The sequence below is a fragment of the Megascapheus bottae genome, chromosome 30, assembly GCF_031878675.1.
Source record: "Megascapheus bottae isolate mThoBot1 chromosome 30, mThoBot2.hap1, whole genome shotgun sequence".
Taxonomy (NCBI): Eukaryota; Metazoa; Chordata; class Mammalia; order Rodentia; family Geomyidae; genus Megascapheus; species Megascapheus bottae.
The window spans coordinates 13,151,406-13,170,789 of NC_143538.1; the positions used below are offsets into that span (position 1 = coordinate 13,151,406).

The 19,384-nt window shown below is 54.6% G+C and overlaps 2 protein-coding genes across 3 annotated transcripts; one reads left to right on the plus strand and one right to left on the minus strand.

Moving 5' to 3' along the window:
- The first annotated feature begins 86 nt into the window (after positions 1-86).
- Positions 87-11,905, plus strand: Prc1 (protein regulator of cytokinesis 1). 2 transcript variants are annotated; one of them, XM_090321623.1, is made up of 14 exons: positions 87-207; positions 2,938-3,070; positions 3,656-3,778; positions 4,037-4,270; positions 4,386-4,556; positions 5,255-5,404; positions 5,654-5,801; positions 6,668-6,804; positions 7,767-7,862; positions 9,414-9,560; positions 9,640-9,747; positions 10,172-10,282; positions 10,513-10,689; positions 11,818-11,905. In XM_090321623.1, the coding sequence occupies exons 1-14, from the start codon at positions 197-199 to the stop codon at positions 11,887-11,889; spliced, it is 1,818 nt and encodes a 605-aa protein (XP_090177749.1). In that variant the 5' UTR covers positions 87-196; the 3' UTR covers positions 11,890-11,905. The 2 variants fall into 2 exon arrangements, with proteins under 2 accessions (XP_090177749.1, XP_090177750.1); XM_090321624.1 differs by having other exon boundaries at positions 10,513-10,612; positions 11,818-11,900.
- Positions 11,906-12,486: 581 nt separating this feature from the next.
- Positions 12,487-18,953, minus strand: Rccd1 (RCC1 domain containing 1). Its single transcript, XM_090321625.1, has 9 exons — positions 18,848-18,953; positions 18,192-18,453; positions 17,727-18,105; positions 17,519-17,640; positions 15,995-16,087; positions 15,621-15,767; positions 14,409-14,438; positions 14,038-14,202; positions 12,487-12,562 (listed from the first exon to the last, which is right to left on the minus strand). The coding sequence occupies exons 2-8, from the start codon at positions 18,358-18,360 to the stop codon at positions 14,051-14,053; spliced, it is 1,092 nt and encodes a 363-aa protein (XP_090177751.1). The 5' UTR covers positions 18,361-18,453; positions 18,848-18,953; the 3' UTR covers positions 12,487-12,562; positions 14,038-14,050.
- Between the last annotated feature and the right edge of the window lie 431 nt (positions 18,954-19,384).

Genomic DNA, 19,384 nt, shown 5'->3' on the forward strand with positions numbered 1-19,384 from the left:
CGGGTCTCCGGAGGAGTGACGGGACGCAGCACCAATCGCAGCGCTGCTCCGCCCTGCGGCTGGGTTTGAAATTCTGCCGGGCCCAACGGCTCGCGGGGTGGTTTCCGAGCGAGGTCGTCGGTCCCGGCGGTGTCTGCCGCGCTTGGTGCAGTGTGGAGGAGTCCGGGCCGGGACTCGGCTGCGTGGAGCGTCCGCCATGAGGCGAAGGTGCGGGGCGGTGGGGAGCGTCGTCAGCTGAGGGGACGGGGCCGTGCGGGGTCCCGAGGCCCGGGCCTCGGCGTCTGTCAGCAAAGGGAGGGCCGGGGCCGGAGCCGCGCTCAGGAGTGAGGCCGGGGCCGGGGTCGGGGCCGGAGCCGCGCTCAGGAGTGAGGCCGGGGCCGGGGTCGGGGCCGGGGTCGGGGCCGGGGTCGGGGCCGGAGCCGCGCTCAGGAGTGAGGCCGGGGCCGGGGCCGGGGCCGGGGTCGGGGCCGGAGCCGCGCTCAGGAGTGAGGCCGGGGCCGGGGCCGGGGCCGGGGTCGGGGCCGGAGCCGCGCTCAGGAGTGAGGCCGGGGCCGGGGTCGGGGCCGGGGCCGGGGCCGGGGTCGGGGCCGGGGCCGGGGCCGGGGTCGGGGCCGGAGCCGCGCTCAGGAGTGAGGCCGGGGCCGGGGCTGGGGTCCGGGCCGGGGCCGGGGCGCGGCGGCGCGCAGGTGGCGAGGCGGACACGGGCGCAGCTGCGAGCCTGGCGGGCGTCTCGGAGGTGGGCGCGGGTGCGGCGGCCGGCCTCCCCTCCCGTCCTCCCCTCCCGGGCGGAGCCTGGCGGGCCGCGGCGGTAACGGTTCCTGGCTTAGGCTGTGGGGTGGGACGTGGGCGCCGGCTTGGGGGAGGTGGTGGAGCTCGGCTCCAGCGCTCGGGAGAAGGCGAGCGGCCTTGGCGCGGTCTGTGAGCTTCCCGCATGCCGGGCAAGCACTCGACCCCTGGGCCACCTTCCCAGCCCTAGGTATAATGTCCACCCAATAAAACCAACGTATGTTACACGCTTAATACATGGCAATGGTGTGTGTGTCACTGCTTCAGCTAACGCGGAGTCGAGCATTTTGGTCTTCATTGTAGGAATGTGGTAGTGGTGCACTGAGCTCCTGGGCACCCAGGCTCTCCAGCTTCCATCTTGGTGACGTCCTCAGGTTCATACATGGAAGCTGGGCTGCGGGGGCAATGTTAGCAGATACTGCCAATAGGTTTATACACTGCACCAGCACTTGATGTTGTCTTTTTAATCTAGCCATTCTTTGGGTTACTCATTGTAACTTAAGGATAAGAGCAAAAGCCGGGTGCTCCTGGTACAGGCTAATCCTAGCTACTCTGGAGGCTGAGATCAGAGGACTGAAGTTCCAAGCCAGCCTGGGCAGGAAAGACTACCAAAAAACCTGAAGTGAGGTGTGACTCAAGTGGTAGAGCACCAGCTTTGGGTGAAAAAGCTAGGAAACAGCACCCAGGCCCAGAGTTCATGCTCTGGTACAGACCGGAAATAAGAACAGAAAATAGTCATTGTTAAAGCTAGTTCAGAGCTATGTACCCTCTTTTTCCTTTCTCCTTCCCCAAAGTAGTTCCCCAGATTCACATCCACATATACAATTAACTTGTATATAGATGTATATATATGGCTTTTAAGTCTAGATTCCATATGTGAGTAAAAAAATACAACATTTTGTTTGTTGTGCTTGTCTTGTCTCACCTGATAAGTTTGCAGCCTTTTTTTTTTTTTTTGGTCTGTCATAGGACTTGAACTCTGAGCCTGGGCACTGTTTCTGAGCTCTTCAGCTCAGAAACAGCTCTACCCTTTGAGCCACAGCATCACTTCTGCTATTCTGGTGGCAAATTGGAGATAAGAGTCTCACAGACTTTAGTTCCCTGGGCTGGCTTTGACTGCGATCCTCAGATCTCAGCCTCCTGAATAGCTAGGATTTTTGGTGTGAGCCACTGTGCCTGGCTAGTTTCCAGCTTTTTGCAGGAGATTTTTGCCAGCAAGGGCTTTTTGAGTGTGCGTGCACATGCACCTTGCTTGCATATGTGTGCAAATGCATGCCAAGATGCTTTCTCTAAGCTTTTGTGCTCAAAGCTACTGCTTTGCCACTTGAGCCATGTCTCCACTTACTGGTTTTTCGTGAGTAGTTAGGATTCCAGATGTGAGTCACTGGTGCCTGGCAATTTAGCTGTTTTTCAAGAAGTTTTATGAACTTTTTTTCACTTTGAGCCTCTTCTCAGTCCTGGGAGCAAGTAGTGTTGTGTGTCACCATCAACTAGTTGAGCATTTTGTTTTATTTGGATTTTTTAAATAAAAGCATTTGAAATTCTGTATTGCCATACATAGACTCACTGGGGAAAGTTCAGATCCTGAGTATATTCATGAGATAATTTCTGATAGAATGTGGTAATTTAATTTTGCTAGCACAGTAGTTTGGGTAGAAGGGAACAAGAGTGAGTTGAACCAGATTTTTTCTTCTTGTTTACACTTAGGGTCTTGATATATAACCTACGTAGGCCTCAAACTGTAGCTCCTCCTATGTCAGTATTTAAATGCTGGGGTTATTGGTGTGGGCCACCATGCCCAGCTTGCATCCTTGTTTTCATTTTATTTTTGCTTTAAGACCACTGGGAGGGCCGGGAGTTTGGCCTAGTGGTAGAGTGCTTGCCTAGCATGCACGAAGACCTGGGTTCGATTCCTCGGTACCACATACATAGAAAAAAGCTGGGAGTGGTGCTGAGGCTCAAGTGGTAGAGCTCTAGCCTTGAGAAAGTCCAAGGACAGTGCTCAGGCCGTGAGCCCAAGCCCAGGACCGGCAAAAAAACAAAGACCACTGGGAAATTTAGTTTCTGGAAATAACTGCATTTAGTCTTGAAGAGGTAATAATTGATCTAACAGGCAAAAAGAAAGTTATTTCTTTTGTTCTTCTGTTTTAGTGAGGTGCTGGCAGAGGAGTCTGTAGTTTGTCTCCAGAAAGCCCTAATAGACCTTCGGGAAATATGGGAAGTTATTGGGATTCCAGAAGACCAGCGCTTGCAGAGAACTGAGGTGGTGAAGAAGCACATCCAGGTGAGCTGAGTGCCATGGGGATGGCAGTGTTTCACCTGTGAGCCATTGCACTTGGATAGCAAAGGCCCTGCCTGGTTTTTTTGTTGTTTTATTTCGTTTTTGCCTGGGCTTGAACTCAGGGCCTGGACACTGTCCTTGGGGTTTCATAAGGCTAGCGCTCTAGCACTTGAGCCACACCACCACTTCTGGCCTTTTCTGTGTATGTGGTACAGAGGAATCGAACCCAGGGCTTCACGCATGCTGGCAAGCACTCTACCACTAGGTTGTGCTCCTGGCCCATTCCTGTTTTTGATAAGTACTTTCTAGAATTTTTTTTTTTTTTTTTTTTTTGCCAGTCCTGGGCTTGAGCTCAGGGCCTGAGCACTGTCCTTGGACTTTCTCAAGGCTAGAGCTCTACCACTTGAGTCTCAGCACCACTTCTGGCTTTTTTCTATGTATGTGGTATCGAGGAATTGAACCTGGGTCTTCATGCATGCTAGGCAAGCACTCTACCACTAGGCCAAACTCCCAGCTCCTTTCTAGAAATTTTTTAATTACCCAGATGTTGAGGTCTCAAACTTTCATGCACTGTTTTGTCTTTTATAGGATCTCCTGGATAGGATGATTGCTGAAGAGGAGAGCCTGAAAGAGAGGCTTATCAAAAGTATATCTGTTTGTCAGAAAGAGCTGAACACTCTGTGCAGTGAGTTACACGTGGAGCCTTTTCAGGTGTGTCACAGCCCATCGAGAACAGCATGGACTTAGGAAGAAGTATTGTTTTGGGCCTGTAGCTGGAAAGCTTCCCTGCAGGGATGGTGCTAGCTTGGGAAGTGGGGAAGGCACACTGCCTGGCTAATTAGTTCCAAGCCAAGCCCTGATGGTTCAAGCCTAACATTCTAGCAACTCAGGAGACTGAGGTGTGAGGACCACAGTGTGAAGCCAGCCCAAGCAGGACGTCTCTTTACCAAGGTGCATTATCTTACACAGGAAGAAGGAGACGTGACCATCTTGCAGCTAGAGAAGGACTTGCGCACTCAGGTGGAATTGATGAGGAAGCAGAAGAAGGACAGAAAACAGGAACTAAAGCTACTGCAAGAACAAGACCAAGAGCTGTGTGAGATTCTTTGCATGTCCCCCTTTGACATCGATAGCACTCTGGTTCCCAGTCTGGAAGACCTGAACCAGCTGAGGAAACACGTGGCAACTCTGCGAGAAACTAAGGTATCGTTATTTGCTGCTTGCACCTTGCCTCTGCCTGCACCTCCTGCGCCTCCATACCTCCACCCCGCTCCTCCCCTCCGCCTTCTTCTCACCTGGTAGTAGCCTTGTTTCATAGGACGCTAGGCGGGAGGAGTTTGTCAACATAAAGAGACAAATCATCCTGTGTATGGAAGAATTGGAACACACTCCAGACACCAGCTTCGAGCGGGACGTAGTGTGTGAGGAGGAAGATGCCTTCTGTCTGTCTTTGGAGAACATCGCAACCCTGCAGAAGCTGCTACAGCAGGTAAGACTCTCTCCATGCAACAACCTGGGATCTCACCAGTGTGACTGGAATTGGGATGAGGCTCCGGGCTTGGGTACTTTTTTTCAAGGCTGGTGCTCTACCCTGTGAGCCACACTTCTGGCTTTTTGTTGACTAAATGAGAGATGAGACTATTCTGTATTTGTCTATCCTGATTTGTAGGCTTAGGAAAGCTTCAAATCGTGATGCCATGATCGCAGCTTGGATTACTGGTATGAACTACTGGAATCCAGCTTCACGCATGGCTTTTCCCCGGTTCCCTGGAGTTGGGGCTTTGGGTTTGTCTGTCTGCCTCTTAGGTTAGCTTTGAACCATGATTTCTAGTTCTTGGCTTCAACTAGCTAGGATTGATTACAGGTGTGAGCCTCAAGTACCCAGCCAACTTTTTTTTTTTCCTCCCAGTCCTGAGCACTATCCTTGAGTGTTTTCCTCAAGGCTAGCACTGCCACTTGATTTGAGAGAGAGCGCGAGATGGGGAGAGAGTGAGAGAGAGTGAGAGAGAGTGAGAGAGAGAGCATGAGAGAGAGCGAGAGGGGGAGAGTGAAAGAGAGAAAGCATGAGAGAGCGAGTGCGAGCGCACACAGCTGGCACCAGTGAACAGGTGAAAGTATTTCCTCTCCATGGGGGCCAGAAAGCTGGTATTTTCTAAGTGTGGCTGGTAACATCTCTTCTTGCTACAGCTGGAAATGCGCAAGTCACAGAATGAAGCATTGTGTGAGGGGTTACGTGCTCAGATCCATGAGCTCTGGGACCGGCTGCAGATACCTGAGGAGGAGAGAGAAACCGTGGCTACTCTTATGACTGGCTCAAAGGCCAAGGTCAGGAAAGCGGTAAGGAATGCCGTGGTGCTGTGTAACAGTCTGATGTGAGCCTTACCACCTTCTCCCTGGGCCAGCAAGGGACGGCAGGTAGCCAGCTTTTTAAAAAATCTTAGATTTCTGCCTTCTATATAGTGTCACTGTTATAAAGTGTGGCTCTTTATATTCTAATTTTATTGGGGGAAAAAAGGAGAAACTTTTATAAGCCTACATGAAAATAAAAAATGTGCTGACCATCTTTAATTCTTTTTTTTTTTTCAGCTGCAATTAGAAGTAGATCGATTAGAAGAATTAAAAATGCAAAACCTGAAGAAAGTGATTGAGGCGATTCGAGCAGAAGTGGCTCAGTACTGGGACCAGTGTTTTTACAGCCCGGAGCAGAGACAGGCTTTTGCCCCATACTATGCTGGTGAGTCTTCACAGCCTGTTACTGGAGTTTTGAAAGCCCAGATAGTCACCAGAAAGTTGTTTCCTTTTCTGAATAGAGCTAGCCAACTCTCAGAAATCTTTCACTTAGTCTTGTGCTGGGGGCTTACACCGTAACCCTAGCTACTCAGGAGGCAGAGATCCGAGGATCCCCATTTGACATTGCTCCACATAGAAAAGTCTCCAATTAACTGCCAAAAAGCCAGAAACAGAGCTGGCGCTCAAATGGTAGAGCACCCACCTTGAAGTGCCCAAAACTGATAAAACCTCTCAGATTTCATTTCAAAACATAAGAACACTGAAGATATGGGGGGGGCAGGCATTTATTTCCCAGTACTGGGGTTCAAATTCAGGACTTCGCTGAGTCTTCTAGGCAGGAAGCCTACCACCTGAGCCATTCTTCCCATTTGCAGCAGCTTAACTCAGAGGTCTACAGCAGACCAATGTATGTCTATGTGCCAATAACTGAGCCCAGGAAATCTATAGCAGGCCAATGTATGTATGTGCCTATAACTGAACCCAAGAAATCTAACTCCTAAAGCCCAGGGATTCCAGGTCTCTGTGAGCTGAATGTAGCAATGCACCTGGCCTAACAATCCAAACTTAGACATTTCCCTGACCCATCCTTCTATTGACGAGGCAAGGCAGAGAGGAAGACTGAGAAACCTAAGACAGATTTTAGAAAAGGATCCTTTCAGTCGTCCTCCCAGCTAATCACGAGTTAGCCTGACTTACTGAGTTCTGTTTTTAGAGGGGATGGGGTTAAAGTTCAGGACGTCACATAGGTGAGCCAAGTGCTCTACCAACAAGCCACTCTGGATCATAAACTGCTGGGTCTGTCTGTTGCAGATGACTTCACAGAAAACCTGCTCCAGCAACATGATGCTGAGATTGTGCGGTTAAAAACCTACTACGAAGCTCACAAGGAGCTCTTTGAAGGTGTTCATAAGTGGGAAGAGAGCTGGAGACTTTTCTTAGAGTTCGAGGTACTATCCTAATTTCTGTTTTCTCACAGTAAAATGAAGCGTTAGTGAAACATGCTGAGGTCGCTGGAAGAGAGAATTCTTTCACATTTGATTTCCAAAAGTCAAAATTCTTTTTGCCTTTGTTTTTTACTAATACCTGATTTATACCTCTTGTGATCTAATAAGAATAAATGCTTTGCAGCCCAGTGCAGTGGCTCATACCTGTGATCCTGGCTAGTCAGGAGGCTGAAATCTGAGGATCAAGGTTCAAAGCCAGCCTGGACACAAAAGGACCTGAGACTCTTATCTCCAATTAACCTCTAGAAAAGGAAAGTGGGGCTTGGCTCAAGGGTAGGGCTGTAGCCTTGAGCTGAAGAACTCAAGGACAAGTCCAGGCTGAGTTCAAGCCCCTTCACGCACGCACGCTTTGTGTTTTGAGGGACAGGGCTAGAGATGGAACCCAGGGTCTCAGACATGCTGCAGCAAGCACGCTGCTGACTTGTATCTCTGCTTCTCATTTCTGTTTTTCACTTGTTTTGCAAGTTTCTCGTGAAACCAGCATTGCACTGTGTAGGGGAGTGACAAGAGCAGGCACCAGGTTGGGCCTGCCCTCCCACTCCCTTGTCCTGGAGCAGTGTCCTGACCAAGGAAGGCAGGCTCTTGTCCACAGCCGGTGGAATGTTCTGGTTCACGAGAGCAAGGCATCCCAGCAGAAGCAACCAGTTCATCTAGCCTGGATTTCATTCTGATGAAATGCATTGTTCACACCTGTAATCCTAGCTACTCAGCAGGCTGAGATCTGCCAGCTTAGGAAAGTCTTTAAGACTCACCTTCAACTTAATAACAGAAATTGAGCTGTGCTCAAGAGGCAGAGCACTAGCCATGAGCAAAAAAATCTCAGGGACAGTGTCTGTCTCTGGGCTCAAGCCCCAGTACGGGCACAATAAACCAACAAAGTAATGAATGCATGTTGTATTTTCCAGAGAAAAGCTTCAGATCCAAGTCGATTTACCAACCGAGGAGGAAATCTTTTAAAAGAAGAAAAACAGCGAGCCAAGCTCCAGAAAACACTCCCTAAGGTAACACTGCTGTGATGCCATTTCTGTGCACCCTGTACTCCCCTCGGGCAAGACAGGTGCCTGTGTCGCAGGTGGCCTGACTCCTGATGCCCTCATCCGGCAGGATTAGGATCTGCTCAACCACCTCAAAGAGCCTTTCTCCAGACACTCACTTCTGAGCTCTGGGGGTGTGAATGCTGGACACAGCCTGGAAGACAAAGCCCCATCTGTAATGCTCTTCATTACTGTTTTTGTTGGTGATCGTGGTCAGACTTGAACTCTGGGTCTGGGCGCTGTTCCTGAGCTCTTGAGCTGCTCAAGGCTGGCATTCTACCTCTTTAACCACAGTCCCACTTCTGGTTTTCTGGTGGTTCACTGGAGAGAAGAGTCTCACTGAGTCCTCGGGCCCAGCCTGGCTTTAACCTGCAATAGCTAGGATGATAATCATGAGCCACCAGCGCCCAGCCACTGCTGTTATTAATAATAGCATTCATTGATTTGTGTCACAGACTTATTTCCTAGTTTTGATTTATTCACACAATTGTCAGTTTCCTTAGAGATTATACTATATAATACTTCTATTTTTATATATAAATCTGAAAAGTAATTTTTTTTTTCTTTTCTCTGCCAGTCCTGGCCTTGAGCTCAGGGCCTGAGCACTGTCCTTGGACTTTCTCAAGGCTAGAGCTCTACCACTTGAGCCTCAGCACCACTTCTGGCTTTTTTCTATGTATGTGGTGCCGAGGAATCGAACCCGGGTCTTTGTGCATGCTGGGCAGGCCCTCTATCACTAGGCCCTCTACCACTAGGCTGGGCCCTGAAAAGTGATTTTCTTTTTTTTCTTTTTTCTTTTTTTAATTGCTTATTTTTTTTATTGTAATTAGTAAAGGGTTACATGATATTTGCCAGATAGAAGGTGCATTAATTCACATAGATTTGATACCCTTTCACATGTCTTGGTACCCGTTTCCCTCCCCCCCCCAAAAAGTGATTTTCTTACCCACATGTGGAAACTGCACCTCACACAGCTAGTATTGCTCATCTCCCAATCTTCCCAGCCAGTGCTCAGTAGCTTCTGCCATCAAAAGCTGGTTTGAGCCATAATTGGCATAACACGCCTTTCTTCCTAGCATTCGGGAGACTGAGGCAGGAGAACTGTGGATCTGAACCTAGCCTGGGCAGTAAGATTTTTGTGTCAAAGAATAGTGTCCGGGGCTAGGAGTTTGGCCTAGTGGTTAAAGTGCTTGCCTAGCATGCACAAAGACCCGGGTTCGATTCCTTGGTACCACATAGATACAAAAAAGCCAGAAGTGGTGCTGAGGCTCAAGTGGTAGAGCTCTAGCCTTGAGAAAAACCCAAGGACAGCGCTCAGGCCCTGAGCTCAAGCCCAGGACTGGCAAAAAAAAAAAAAAAAAAAAAATAGTGTCCTTATTTAGACCCCACGGTTTGGGGGTCTCCTCCTCGGTATGCTGGGCCTTGACTGCTCTCTCCTGACCGCCGTCCCTGTGGGCCCGTGCCCTGACGCTGAGCTGGTAGATTCATGAGCACGTCCTTGTTTGTGGTCTGTCTCAGCTGGAGGAGGAGTTGAAGGCCCAGATTGAAGCGTGGGAGCAGGCACACTCGCAGTCATTCGTGGTGAATGGGAAGAACTTCCTGGCCTACGTGGCAGAGCAGTGGGAGGCCCACCAGCTGGAGAAAGAGCGAGCCAAGCAGGAGCGGGTGAGTGTGGGGAAGGGAGCGGTGCCGGGGAGGGATCTGGACGGCTGAGGATTCATGGCTGCTGCTGACTTTCACACAGCAACTGAAGAATAAGAAGCAGACAGAAACGGAGATGCTCTACGGCAGTGCCCCCCGCACACCCAAGCGTCGCGGACTCACTCCCAACACGCCCGGCAAAGTGCGCAAGGTGTGAGTCCCTGTGTCCCGTCCGTTCTTGCCCCCCCCCCCCGGAGGGGGGCTCCTGGCCTCGCTCAGCCCACTTTCACACCAAGGAGGGGCTTCCAGCGCCAGTTCTCTGGGGAGCCCTTCTTCCTCCTAAGCAGGAATGCTTCTAGCCCTGGAGAGGATGTCTCTTGTTAGCTGTTACCAACTTGCCGATGCATTTCACTTGAAAAGAACCCAAAATATAAAGATGGTTGGGGCTGGGTGTGACTGACCGGGTAGGTGCTGCCTGCCTCAGGCGCCGCCTTATCCTGGGGTCTAGAACAGCACTTGGGGTGCTGGAGCCCTGACTCAATAGCGAGGTCCTCCTGTGGACGCCAGTCTGCAGCTGAGCTTCCATGCGCCCAGACCCACTCAGTTCTCAGACCTATGTCTTTGCTTCTCCTCAGCTGAACACTACCACCATGTCCAATGCTACAGCTAATAGCAGCCTTCGGCCTGTCTTTGGGGGTACGATGTACCGCTCCCCAATGTCTCGACTTCCTCCCTCTGGCAGCAAGGTTAGTATATGAGACAAGCAGAGCCCCTGCTTACTCAGTCTGATTTCGGGATCTCTGGTCTGAGGGAGGCTGGTTCCCATGTCCCACAGCCTTCACTGCAGCCACACACTCAAGCAGGGCAGCGTGGCCCGGCCTCAGGGTGTGGACAACATAACACACATCTGTCACGGACCTAGGGGTCTACATGTTCAGCACAAGGTGATGTGGGGTGATTTTCCCTTTCTATACAGCCAGTCCTTTCTTCTACCTGTTCCGGAAAAAAAACACCCCGTGCTGGCAGGCGCGGGGCCAACAAGGAGAACGTGGAGCTCAACGGCAGCTTCCTGAGCGGTGGGTACCCCGGCTCGGCCCCCCTGCAGCGCAACTTCAGCGTTAATTCTGTTGCCAGCACCTATTCTGAGTTTGCGGTAATTCACTTTTCTAAACTCTACCAGTCTCTGGGAGCACACAGCTGGGGCACCATGTGCACCTTTCCAAGGACCCCCAGGCTGTGTAGGCGGGACCAGGCAGACCCATCCCTTCCTGCCTTGACATGGTGAGGAGATGAGGGCTGTAGGATAAAGTGCACGGTAGGCCACAGATCGCTGCCTGCTGCTGTCCTCCCGTTTTTAGAAGGAGCCAGCCCCCTCTGACAGCTCTGCTGTTGGGCTTCAGGTCTGTATAGCAATCCCCGCATGTCCCATGTCCCTCATTTCTAAACTGAGCGGTCATCTGCCTTACTCCCATCCCGGCCCCAGCACACTAACCACAGCAGCTCTTCCACGAGGAAGTGACGGTCCTTCACCGCTGGCTGCCATGGTGCCCATCAGCAAGAAAACTTGCCTTGCATTCCTGTCAGGCAATGTAGTAATAATATGGTTTAAGACTTCATTTCACAAAGCCTTGAGCCTCCCAGTTGTGATTATCAAAGACCTAGAATCAGCGTGCTGACAACAGAAGCCCCGTCCCCAGGCAGGGAAGGCCCCAGCTGTGTGCTGCGTATTCCCTGGAGTCCCCGCCTGCTCCACACCCTCACCTCTGGCTCAGTCTGGGCGAGCTACTCTCCTTCTCCCTTGCCGCCAGGGTGGAGCACTGGCACGTGCACTTGAGTGGAAGGAGCCACAGCACAGGGAGGGTAGGCGCTGGAAGGAAGGCCCAGCCAGAGCCCTCTTGCTGCCTCTCTGGGGAGTCCTGGCCTCACCTGCTCTACCCTATCATTCTCAGTGTCCTTCCTGGTTTCCTCTGGACCCTGGGCTCCAGTAGGAACTCAAAGCACCCCCAGGTCTCAAAGGCCTCAGCCCCAGAGATGGGTAGATGAATACTGTCTGTCTACTGGCAAGGGCTCCCAGTGAAGCTTTGAAGAGGTTTTCTGATGGCGAGTTTACAGGCCTGCCCTGGCAGTGGCAAACAATTGGAGCATGCGTGCTGAGCAGAACGTGAGGGGTCTTGCCTCCTAACCTGGCCTGTGCCCGGGGCTCCCCCTACACCTGAAAGGGAGGGGAGCTATGGGTGGCTGAGGGACAGTGCTGCTGCTGACCTCGCTTACTTTTCAACAGCGGGAGCTCTCAAAGGCCTCCAAATCTGATGCTACTTCTCGAATCCTCAACTCAACCAATATCCAGTCCTGAGAAGCGCTGACCAGATAGCTGGCTCTGGATTCCCAGTTCCTGGACTGGTGACGGTCGTGTGAAACTGGACAGGTTTGAAGGACGTGAATGAGTGGCTCACAGACTGGGTCTTCACTCAAGAATCCCGTAAAACTCGGTTTATGTCAGAAGTACAAATTTAGATCTGGGATTTGATTTCTGTCCTACACATGATTCTACTTACTGGAGCGTGATCAAGAGCTCATGTTACATGTTGTAGAATGGGAAGTAATTCTGGTTGGCTTGTCTTAATTAGCAACTACCACGCTTGTTGTATAGCTAGCAGCTTATTTGACTAATTCTGTAGCTACTGGTAGCCTTGCTGTCACTGCACAGACAGCGCCTCAGTCTGAGCAGGGAAGGCCATATTCATGCACAGTTGTTAGAGGGCACCCTTTGCACAGCAGGTCCACCAGGGTGGACTCCTCCAGAGCACTACTATTTATTCCTGCCCTGCCTGCACTACTGCGTCAGCACACCACGTTTCCCGAAGGCTGATCATCTCGCCAGGTGTGTGATCCTGTTTTAATAGGTATATATGCATGTATTATATATATATATATACATACATGTGTTTTAAATTAAATTGTGTAATTACCTTTCAAAAAGTACATTGTGGTGGTGTCACTTTTTCCTCAAATCAGTGGCCTGTGGGCTAAAAAGAACAAACAACTGAAGTATGATTTACTATTTTTGGGGGGGGGGGGGAAGGAGACAGTACTAGAGCTTGGGCTCAGGGCCTGAGCACTGTCCTTCATGCATACTAGGCAAGCACTCTACAAGTATGATTGTTATATGCCCATAATTTTCCTTAAAAGAATCAGGTTGGGGCTGGGAGCATAGCCTAGTGGTAGAGTGTTCACTGGAAGTGGTACTGAGGCTCAAGTGGCAGAGCTCTACCCTTGAGAAAGCCCAAGGACAGTGCTCAGGCTCAAGCCCCAGGACTGGCAAAAACAAAAGGGTCAGGGTGGTGGCACACACTTGTAAGGCCAGTGCTACAGTCTGAAGAAGCACTCTGACCTTGAGACCATCCAGACAATGCATGAGGGCTCTATCATAACTTGAGCAACAGCACCACTCCTGGCTTTTTTCTATGTATGTGGGACTGAGGACTCAAACCTACCGGGTCTTCAGGCATGCTAGGCAAGCACTCTATCACTAAGCCAAACTCCTGGCCAGACAAAAGGAGTTTTGCAACTCAGAAGCCTGAGATCTGAGGAAAGTGTTTCAAAGCCAACCCAGAAGAAAGGTCTGTTGGCTTCCAATAAACTTCAGAAAGACAATCTGAAAAGGCACAACTCCCACCAGGCATGGTGGTACACCCTATGCTCTGCACTTGGGAAACTGAGGCAAGACCCCCCCCCCCAGCCTCCCTAGACTGTCTCAAGCTAAAGCAACTCCCATAGTCAATCAACCTCAGCCTCTCGGGATATGGATGACTTCAGCTCGCCCGCTGACGTTCTCTCCGCCTCCAGGACTAGGCTGAACATTTCAGACCCCAGGCAGAGAACAGGCTTCTCAGTGCTAGGTGGGGTAACATTCTGCAACCACACTTTCTACCAAACACCAACAATACGTAACTCCAGGCCACAGTGGCAGGCAGTCGTACAACACTGAGAAGCATACAGTTGGGTTCAGTGGTAAAACACCTGCCAAGCCAGCAGGGCCCCGGGTTCAAACGCAACACTGCCAGAATAACAAAGTGGTACATGACTGCTTCCATTGAGCTGGTACTCAAAACCTTACTAAAAGTAGGATGGCTACATTCTGAATGAATCTAGCCCAACACATCTAAGGCGGGTGCAGACGGCTCATGCCTGTAATTGACCCCTCTGGAGGCTGCACACCACCAGCTTGCAGGGGTGAGCCCCTCCCCCCCACCCCCCAGCCAGTGTGGAGCCGGCCCAGGAAGACTTCATGGGTCTGGCAGCTCTGGCTGAAGGGTGTTGGGTGCCTTTCCACAGGTGAGTGAAAGAATACACACAGGGCTGGAAATGTGGCGCAGTGGTCAGTGCCTGGCTGGCAGGCATGGCGTTCTCTCAATTCCTTAGAACCACATACACTGGAAGTGGCGCTGGGGCTCAAGTGGTAGTGTGCCAGGCCCGGATTGTTTAAGCAGCAGCAACACACCTGCACTGGAATGTCAGTTCTCTCCACTTTCCACCGCGTACACGTAAGTGTTCCAGGGCCCACAGGTGACTGCCTTCACGAGGAGCCGAGTATCTGCAAAGAACTTCACAGGCTGCGGCTGGTCCAAGCTGGCGAGGTCCTCATGGCCAAGCTGCCCGTATTTACCTGCAGTGGAAGGAGCCCTGCTGCCTCCTCCTTGCCCTGACTCCCCTGGGCCTGCTGGTCCAGCCATGCAGCCTAAAGAGCCAGCTCTGCCCATCCTGGGACACGCGCCAAGCCTGTTTCCACCCCAAGGTCATTGGCCTGCTGAGTCTGCGTGCCTCTGTCCCCGCTCCACCCCCCTTAAGGACACAGTAGGGGTTTTCACTTACCCCAGCCCCAAGTGTAGAGTCCCCCAGCTCCTGTAACCAGAGAGAGTGGCACTTGCTTCTGCACCAGGACCCTGCCTTGCCCAGCTGCACCAGGTGCCTGGCCGGAAGCACTGAATGGAGCTGTGTGATTCATGTGTGTGTGTGAATGTGTCGGACAGCCGAGAACGACTGCTTTTCTGTGCTAGCTGGTGGGATCACAGGTGCCAGCATGAGTAGCTTTTTCAATAAATGAAGCAGCTGCTCAGTCAGCACAAGAGTGGCAGTCCACTTTCAAGGCAATCATAACGCTACATGCCCACGGCACTCCCGAGGCGGGAGCGAGGCTGAGATCACCCCAGCCAGGGCTACAGAGCAAGCGCTGGATCTGCACACCAGGGTGCTGCCCGCTGGGAAGGAAGTTCTCCAGCCTGCCTCTGGCCAGCAGGTGCTACACTGGAAATGTGGCTCACGGTGTCAAAGTCAGCCACGTGTGGTAATGCAGACTGAGAAGGTTCTCGAAAGAGGAAGGAAGGGATGAAGGCGGGGAAGGCGTCAAGAACTCAGCGCATGCCTAGTAAATTAGGAAGAATGGCAGGACGGGGAGGGATGTTCAAAAGGGTGACGAAAAGACGCGCTGCATTTGTAAAACTCTTTGGATTTTTTTTTTTTGGTCTGTCATGAGGCTTGAACTTAGCCTGAGCGCTGTCCCTAAGTTTGTCTGCTCATGGCTAGCACCCTGCCACACTGAGCCACAGCTCCACTTCCAGGTTTTACTGGTGGTTAACTGGAGATGAGAATCTCAGACTTTCTTGTCTATGCTGACTTCTTTGGAATTGTGATCCTCAGATCTCGGCCGCCTGAGCAGCTAGGATTGCAGGCTTGGGCCACCAGCACCTGGCTATAAACTGCTGTGTTCAATAGTAGCTCCACTTAAAAAGAATGTAAAACTAGAAAGCAGAATGCGTGAGGTCCCGAGTGCAAACCCCAATACTGGCCTGCACCCATTCACACAGGCCCAGGCCCATAGGTTTTTCTGGGTACACAAATCACTTGCCTAGCATACAGAGGCCTTCGTTCAATCTCCAGCCACAAGAAAAGTGCTGGGGAAGGCTACCCTAGGCAACGTAGCGAAATGATTTCACAAAAATAAAACAGAACGAAGCGAGGATGCCGTTGAAATGGTCCACACCCGTCTCCGCAGCCTTCCATGGCTCCCTCCCGAGCCCCACTCACGTGTCACCACCGCTGTGTGCCGGGACCCGCAGCTGGCCTTGACAGCCTCCGAGCCCAGGGGAAGATCCAGTAAGGCTGGGAAGGGCTGCACAGTGATGAAGGCCTCGGGGCTGGCTCTTCCCTTTGAGTTGGCGTCATCTCCTCGTCCTAAGGTTTGGTAAGACTGCAGCCATGCCTGGCACCAAGCGCCCACCCCTCTCCACAGCACGGAACTCCTAGCACTCCGCTGGAATGGGTGGCAGATGGGCAGCTGTGCAGGCCCAAGCAGCAGTCCGTCGAGGGGAGTCAGTGTGGGAATGCCTCCCACTTCCTACGCACTGGCCAGCTCACAGCCAGCAGAGAAGGGCTGCACTGCCCCGTGTCAGGCAACTCACCTTCCTCGGAGACCGTCTTCTCTGCCAGGCTCCTGGTGGGCAGGGCCAGCTGCCCAGACTCATTCCAGCCCCAGATGTAAACATCCCCAGCCTCTGCAAGAGGAAGAAGCCGCCAGCCTTCAGGGCCATGCTTAGCCACGCCCCCAGCTTCCATCTCCACCTAGGCTCCCTTCTAGGCAGCCAGGAGAGGCTCAAGAGTCCATGGCAGCCTGCTTGTGGCTGGGACTCCAGGCGGGTGTCCTGGTGCCTCTACTTCCTTTATATTGCACTCTGCTGGACCACCATTTTCTTTTCCTTTTTATTGTCAGTCGAAGGGCTTGAACTCGGCCTGGGCGCTGTCCCTGAGCTCTTCAGCTCAAAGCTAGGACTCTACCACTTGAACCACAGCACCAATTTCAGTTTTCTGGTGCCCAGGTTGGCTTTGAACCACGATCCTCAGATCTCAGCCTTCTGAGGAGCGAGAGTGACAAGGGTGATCCACCAGCACCCAGCTTGCACTTGTTTCCTTTGCCTGCTGTAGACTTCTTCCCACACCCACCCGAGCCTCCCTGCCCACAGGCCCTGGTCCTGTCCAAGCCTCTGCCTGCGGCTCCGACCTCCTCACTTCCCAGCACTGTGCTCACTGCTCAGTGCTCCCTCCGTGATGGTCTGTTAGGCATTTGTTTCCTGTGCCCAGGCTCCTGCATTCAGAGGACAGGGGCTTTGCCACTGAGGCCCACTCTAAACCTGTGGGCACTTTTTTTTGTTTTGGTCGTGGGGCTTGACATCTAGACCTGGGCGCTGTCTCTGAGCTCTTCAGCTCAAGGCTACGACCCTACCCGACTACCCCTGAGCTACAGCACCACTTCTGGTTTTCTGGTAGTTAACTGAAGATAAGAGGCTCATGGACTTTAATGACCGGGCTGGCTTTGAACCACCATCCTCAAATCTCAACCTCCTGAGTAGTTAGATGATAGGCATGAGCCACTGTGCCCAGCCTGCAAGCACTTTTGTTCCTCCTCTCACAGAGCCTAGACTCGCCCAGCCTTCTAAGTGTGCAGGGGGGTGGATCGCAAGCGTGTCAAGCACACTTCACCTAGTTAGCACAGCAGCCCCAGGGGAGGTTAGTGGCAAGGTCCCCATTACAAACACCCCACTGAGGCACAGAGAGGGACCAGGCCGGGCTCTGGGGTGCAGCTTGAAATGAGGGCACATTGGCAGACACCTGACACTTCCAGCTAACAGCAGCCCTTCCTGAACCTCATAGGAAAGCTTCCCATCCAACCGCTTCCAGCCCTCCAGGCCAGGGAGTCAAACCTGGCTCCCAGCCTAATCCGTGGCTTGACCAGTCTGGGCTTCCAGAGTAGGAGCAGGCAGCAACTGGTGGCCGGCCATGACCGTGGGGTCAGTGCCACCCCCAGCTTAGGGCCACACAGCTCCGGCCTTCGTCCACACCTGGCTGCTGAACCATGGTGGGGGGCAGAGGAGCAGGCGCCAAGCCACCCACGTAAGGCCAGTGTCGCCTGCCTCGACGTGGTCACTCACCACTCAGACACAGCGAGTGCCAGCCACCGGCCGCCACCTCCACCATGGCCACGCCGTGCAGGGCCTCCAGAAGCCGAGGCTGCGGCTCCGCCTCCAGTGTCCCGTGACCCAGCTGTCCGTGCCTGAGCCGAGAGCCCAGCATGAGCCTGGGCTCCTGGAGGAACCCTCCTCTTGTGGGGGCGCGTGCGCACGCGCGCGCAGGGCTCACCTGCCTCCGCCCCAGGAGAACACCTGGCCGGCCGCGCCCAGCAGCAGGGCGTGCTCGGCCCCCAGCCGCAGCTGGCGAGCGCGCAGCTCGGGGGCCAGCGGCTGGCGGAAGGGCGGCTGCGGGCTCACGTAGGCGTGGGCGCCTGGCAGCAGGGGCAGGGCGCCCGCCCCCTCGCCGCCCGCCCCCTGGGCCTCGGGCGCCAGGCTCTGAGCCCACAGCGGTTCCCCGCACAGCGCCGACTGGGGCGCCCAGGCCTGCAGCTCGGGCCCGCGGCCAGGCCGGGCCCGCAGCACCACGAGCAGCCGCTCCGAGGCCCACGCGTCCCGGCAGCCGTCCGCGGCGCCGCTCACCGAGCCGGACAGCCGCAGGCCTCCGTCACCTGCGCGGGGAACAGCGTGGCGTTGGGGAGGGGTGGGCCGGTCCCGGGGTGCCCGGGGCTGGGGGGCCGAGGGTCGGGGCGCTCACGGGTCACGCAGGCCGTGTAGCTCCAGCTCGCGCTCACGTGGCGCAGGTCGGCGCCCGCCGGCAGCGGCTCGGGGCGGGGGACGCCCTTGGTCCGGCTCCCCGAGCCCGGCACCTGCCCGAAGCCGCAGAAACCGAAGCCAAACCAGGTCCCTGGCCGCTCCTCGGCCATGTCCGAGCCGGCGGCGTCCTGGCCGCGCGGGCCGCGGCTGCGACGGGGCTTCCGCGGGGTCTTGCAGAAGGCCGCCGGCTCCGCCTGCCTCGCCTGCAGAACAGGGGCGGAGGCCGGGCACGTCGACGGAAAAGCCCGGGGGAGGCCGCCGCAGCGCGGAGCAGCGGAGCCGGGCGCGGGGAGCTCGCGGCCCTCCCTGGCGGAGCCGCCCCGACTCCCCTCCAAAGGCAGCAGCAAAGGCGGAGCCGGGGCGGCGCGCCCGCCCCAGGGTGCGAGACGCCACGGCCCGGCCGCGACCGCCTCCTCCCGGCGCCGGCGTCGGGGCACCGCCGCCCGCCTGCCCGCCCGCCCGCCCGGGGCCGGCGGCCGCAGCTCGCCGCGCCCCTGTGCGCGTGCCCGCGCCTCGGAGGTCGGTCAGACCCGGGGGCTGCGAGGGCCGTGACTCGGCGTCCCCGCCGCCCTCCCGGGGCAGCCCGGGCCCGCTCACCTTCCCGCCGCTGCCTTTTTCCAGCCCAAGCTCCAGCTTCTGCGCCGGTGAGGACCGCCGTGAAGCGGGCGGAAACCTCGGGAGGACAAGCGGCCCGCGACGCCCGCAGGCCTGCCGTCCACTTCCGGCTGGGAAGCGGAAGCTGAGCGCTGCGCACGCGCGCACTGGCCACCAATCAGGGAGCGGCCGAATCAGGACGCCTCAGCGGATTGGCCTGGGCGCTGCCGTTCACATCTACCGAGCCAATGAGCGTCGGGCTCCACCGGCGCCGCCCGCCCCGGCGGCTGCTCTCTCAGCCGAGGGTGTGCAGCGGGGTTTCCCCCGGGGCAGGGAGGCCCCGACCTAGACGGCCCCTTCCAGACCCCGAGCATGGCCCGGCGGGGGCATGGAACACTTAAAGGACGAAAGGAAGCCGTGCCTCTGAGCGCCGGGGGCTCGGGCCTGCCGTCCTAGCAGGGTCTGCGATGTGCGGATCTTGGTCGGAGCCCGTAAGCAATTCCCGCAGTGACCACCAGAGCACCGCGAGGCTTCCAGGGC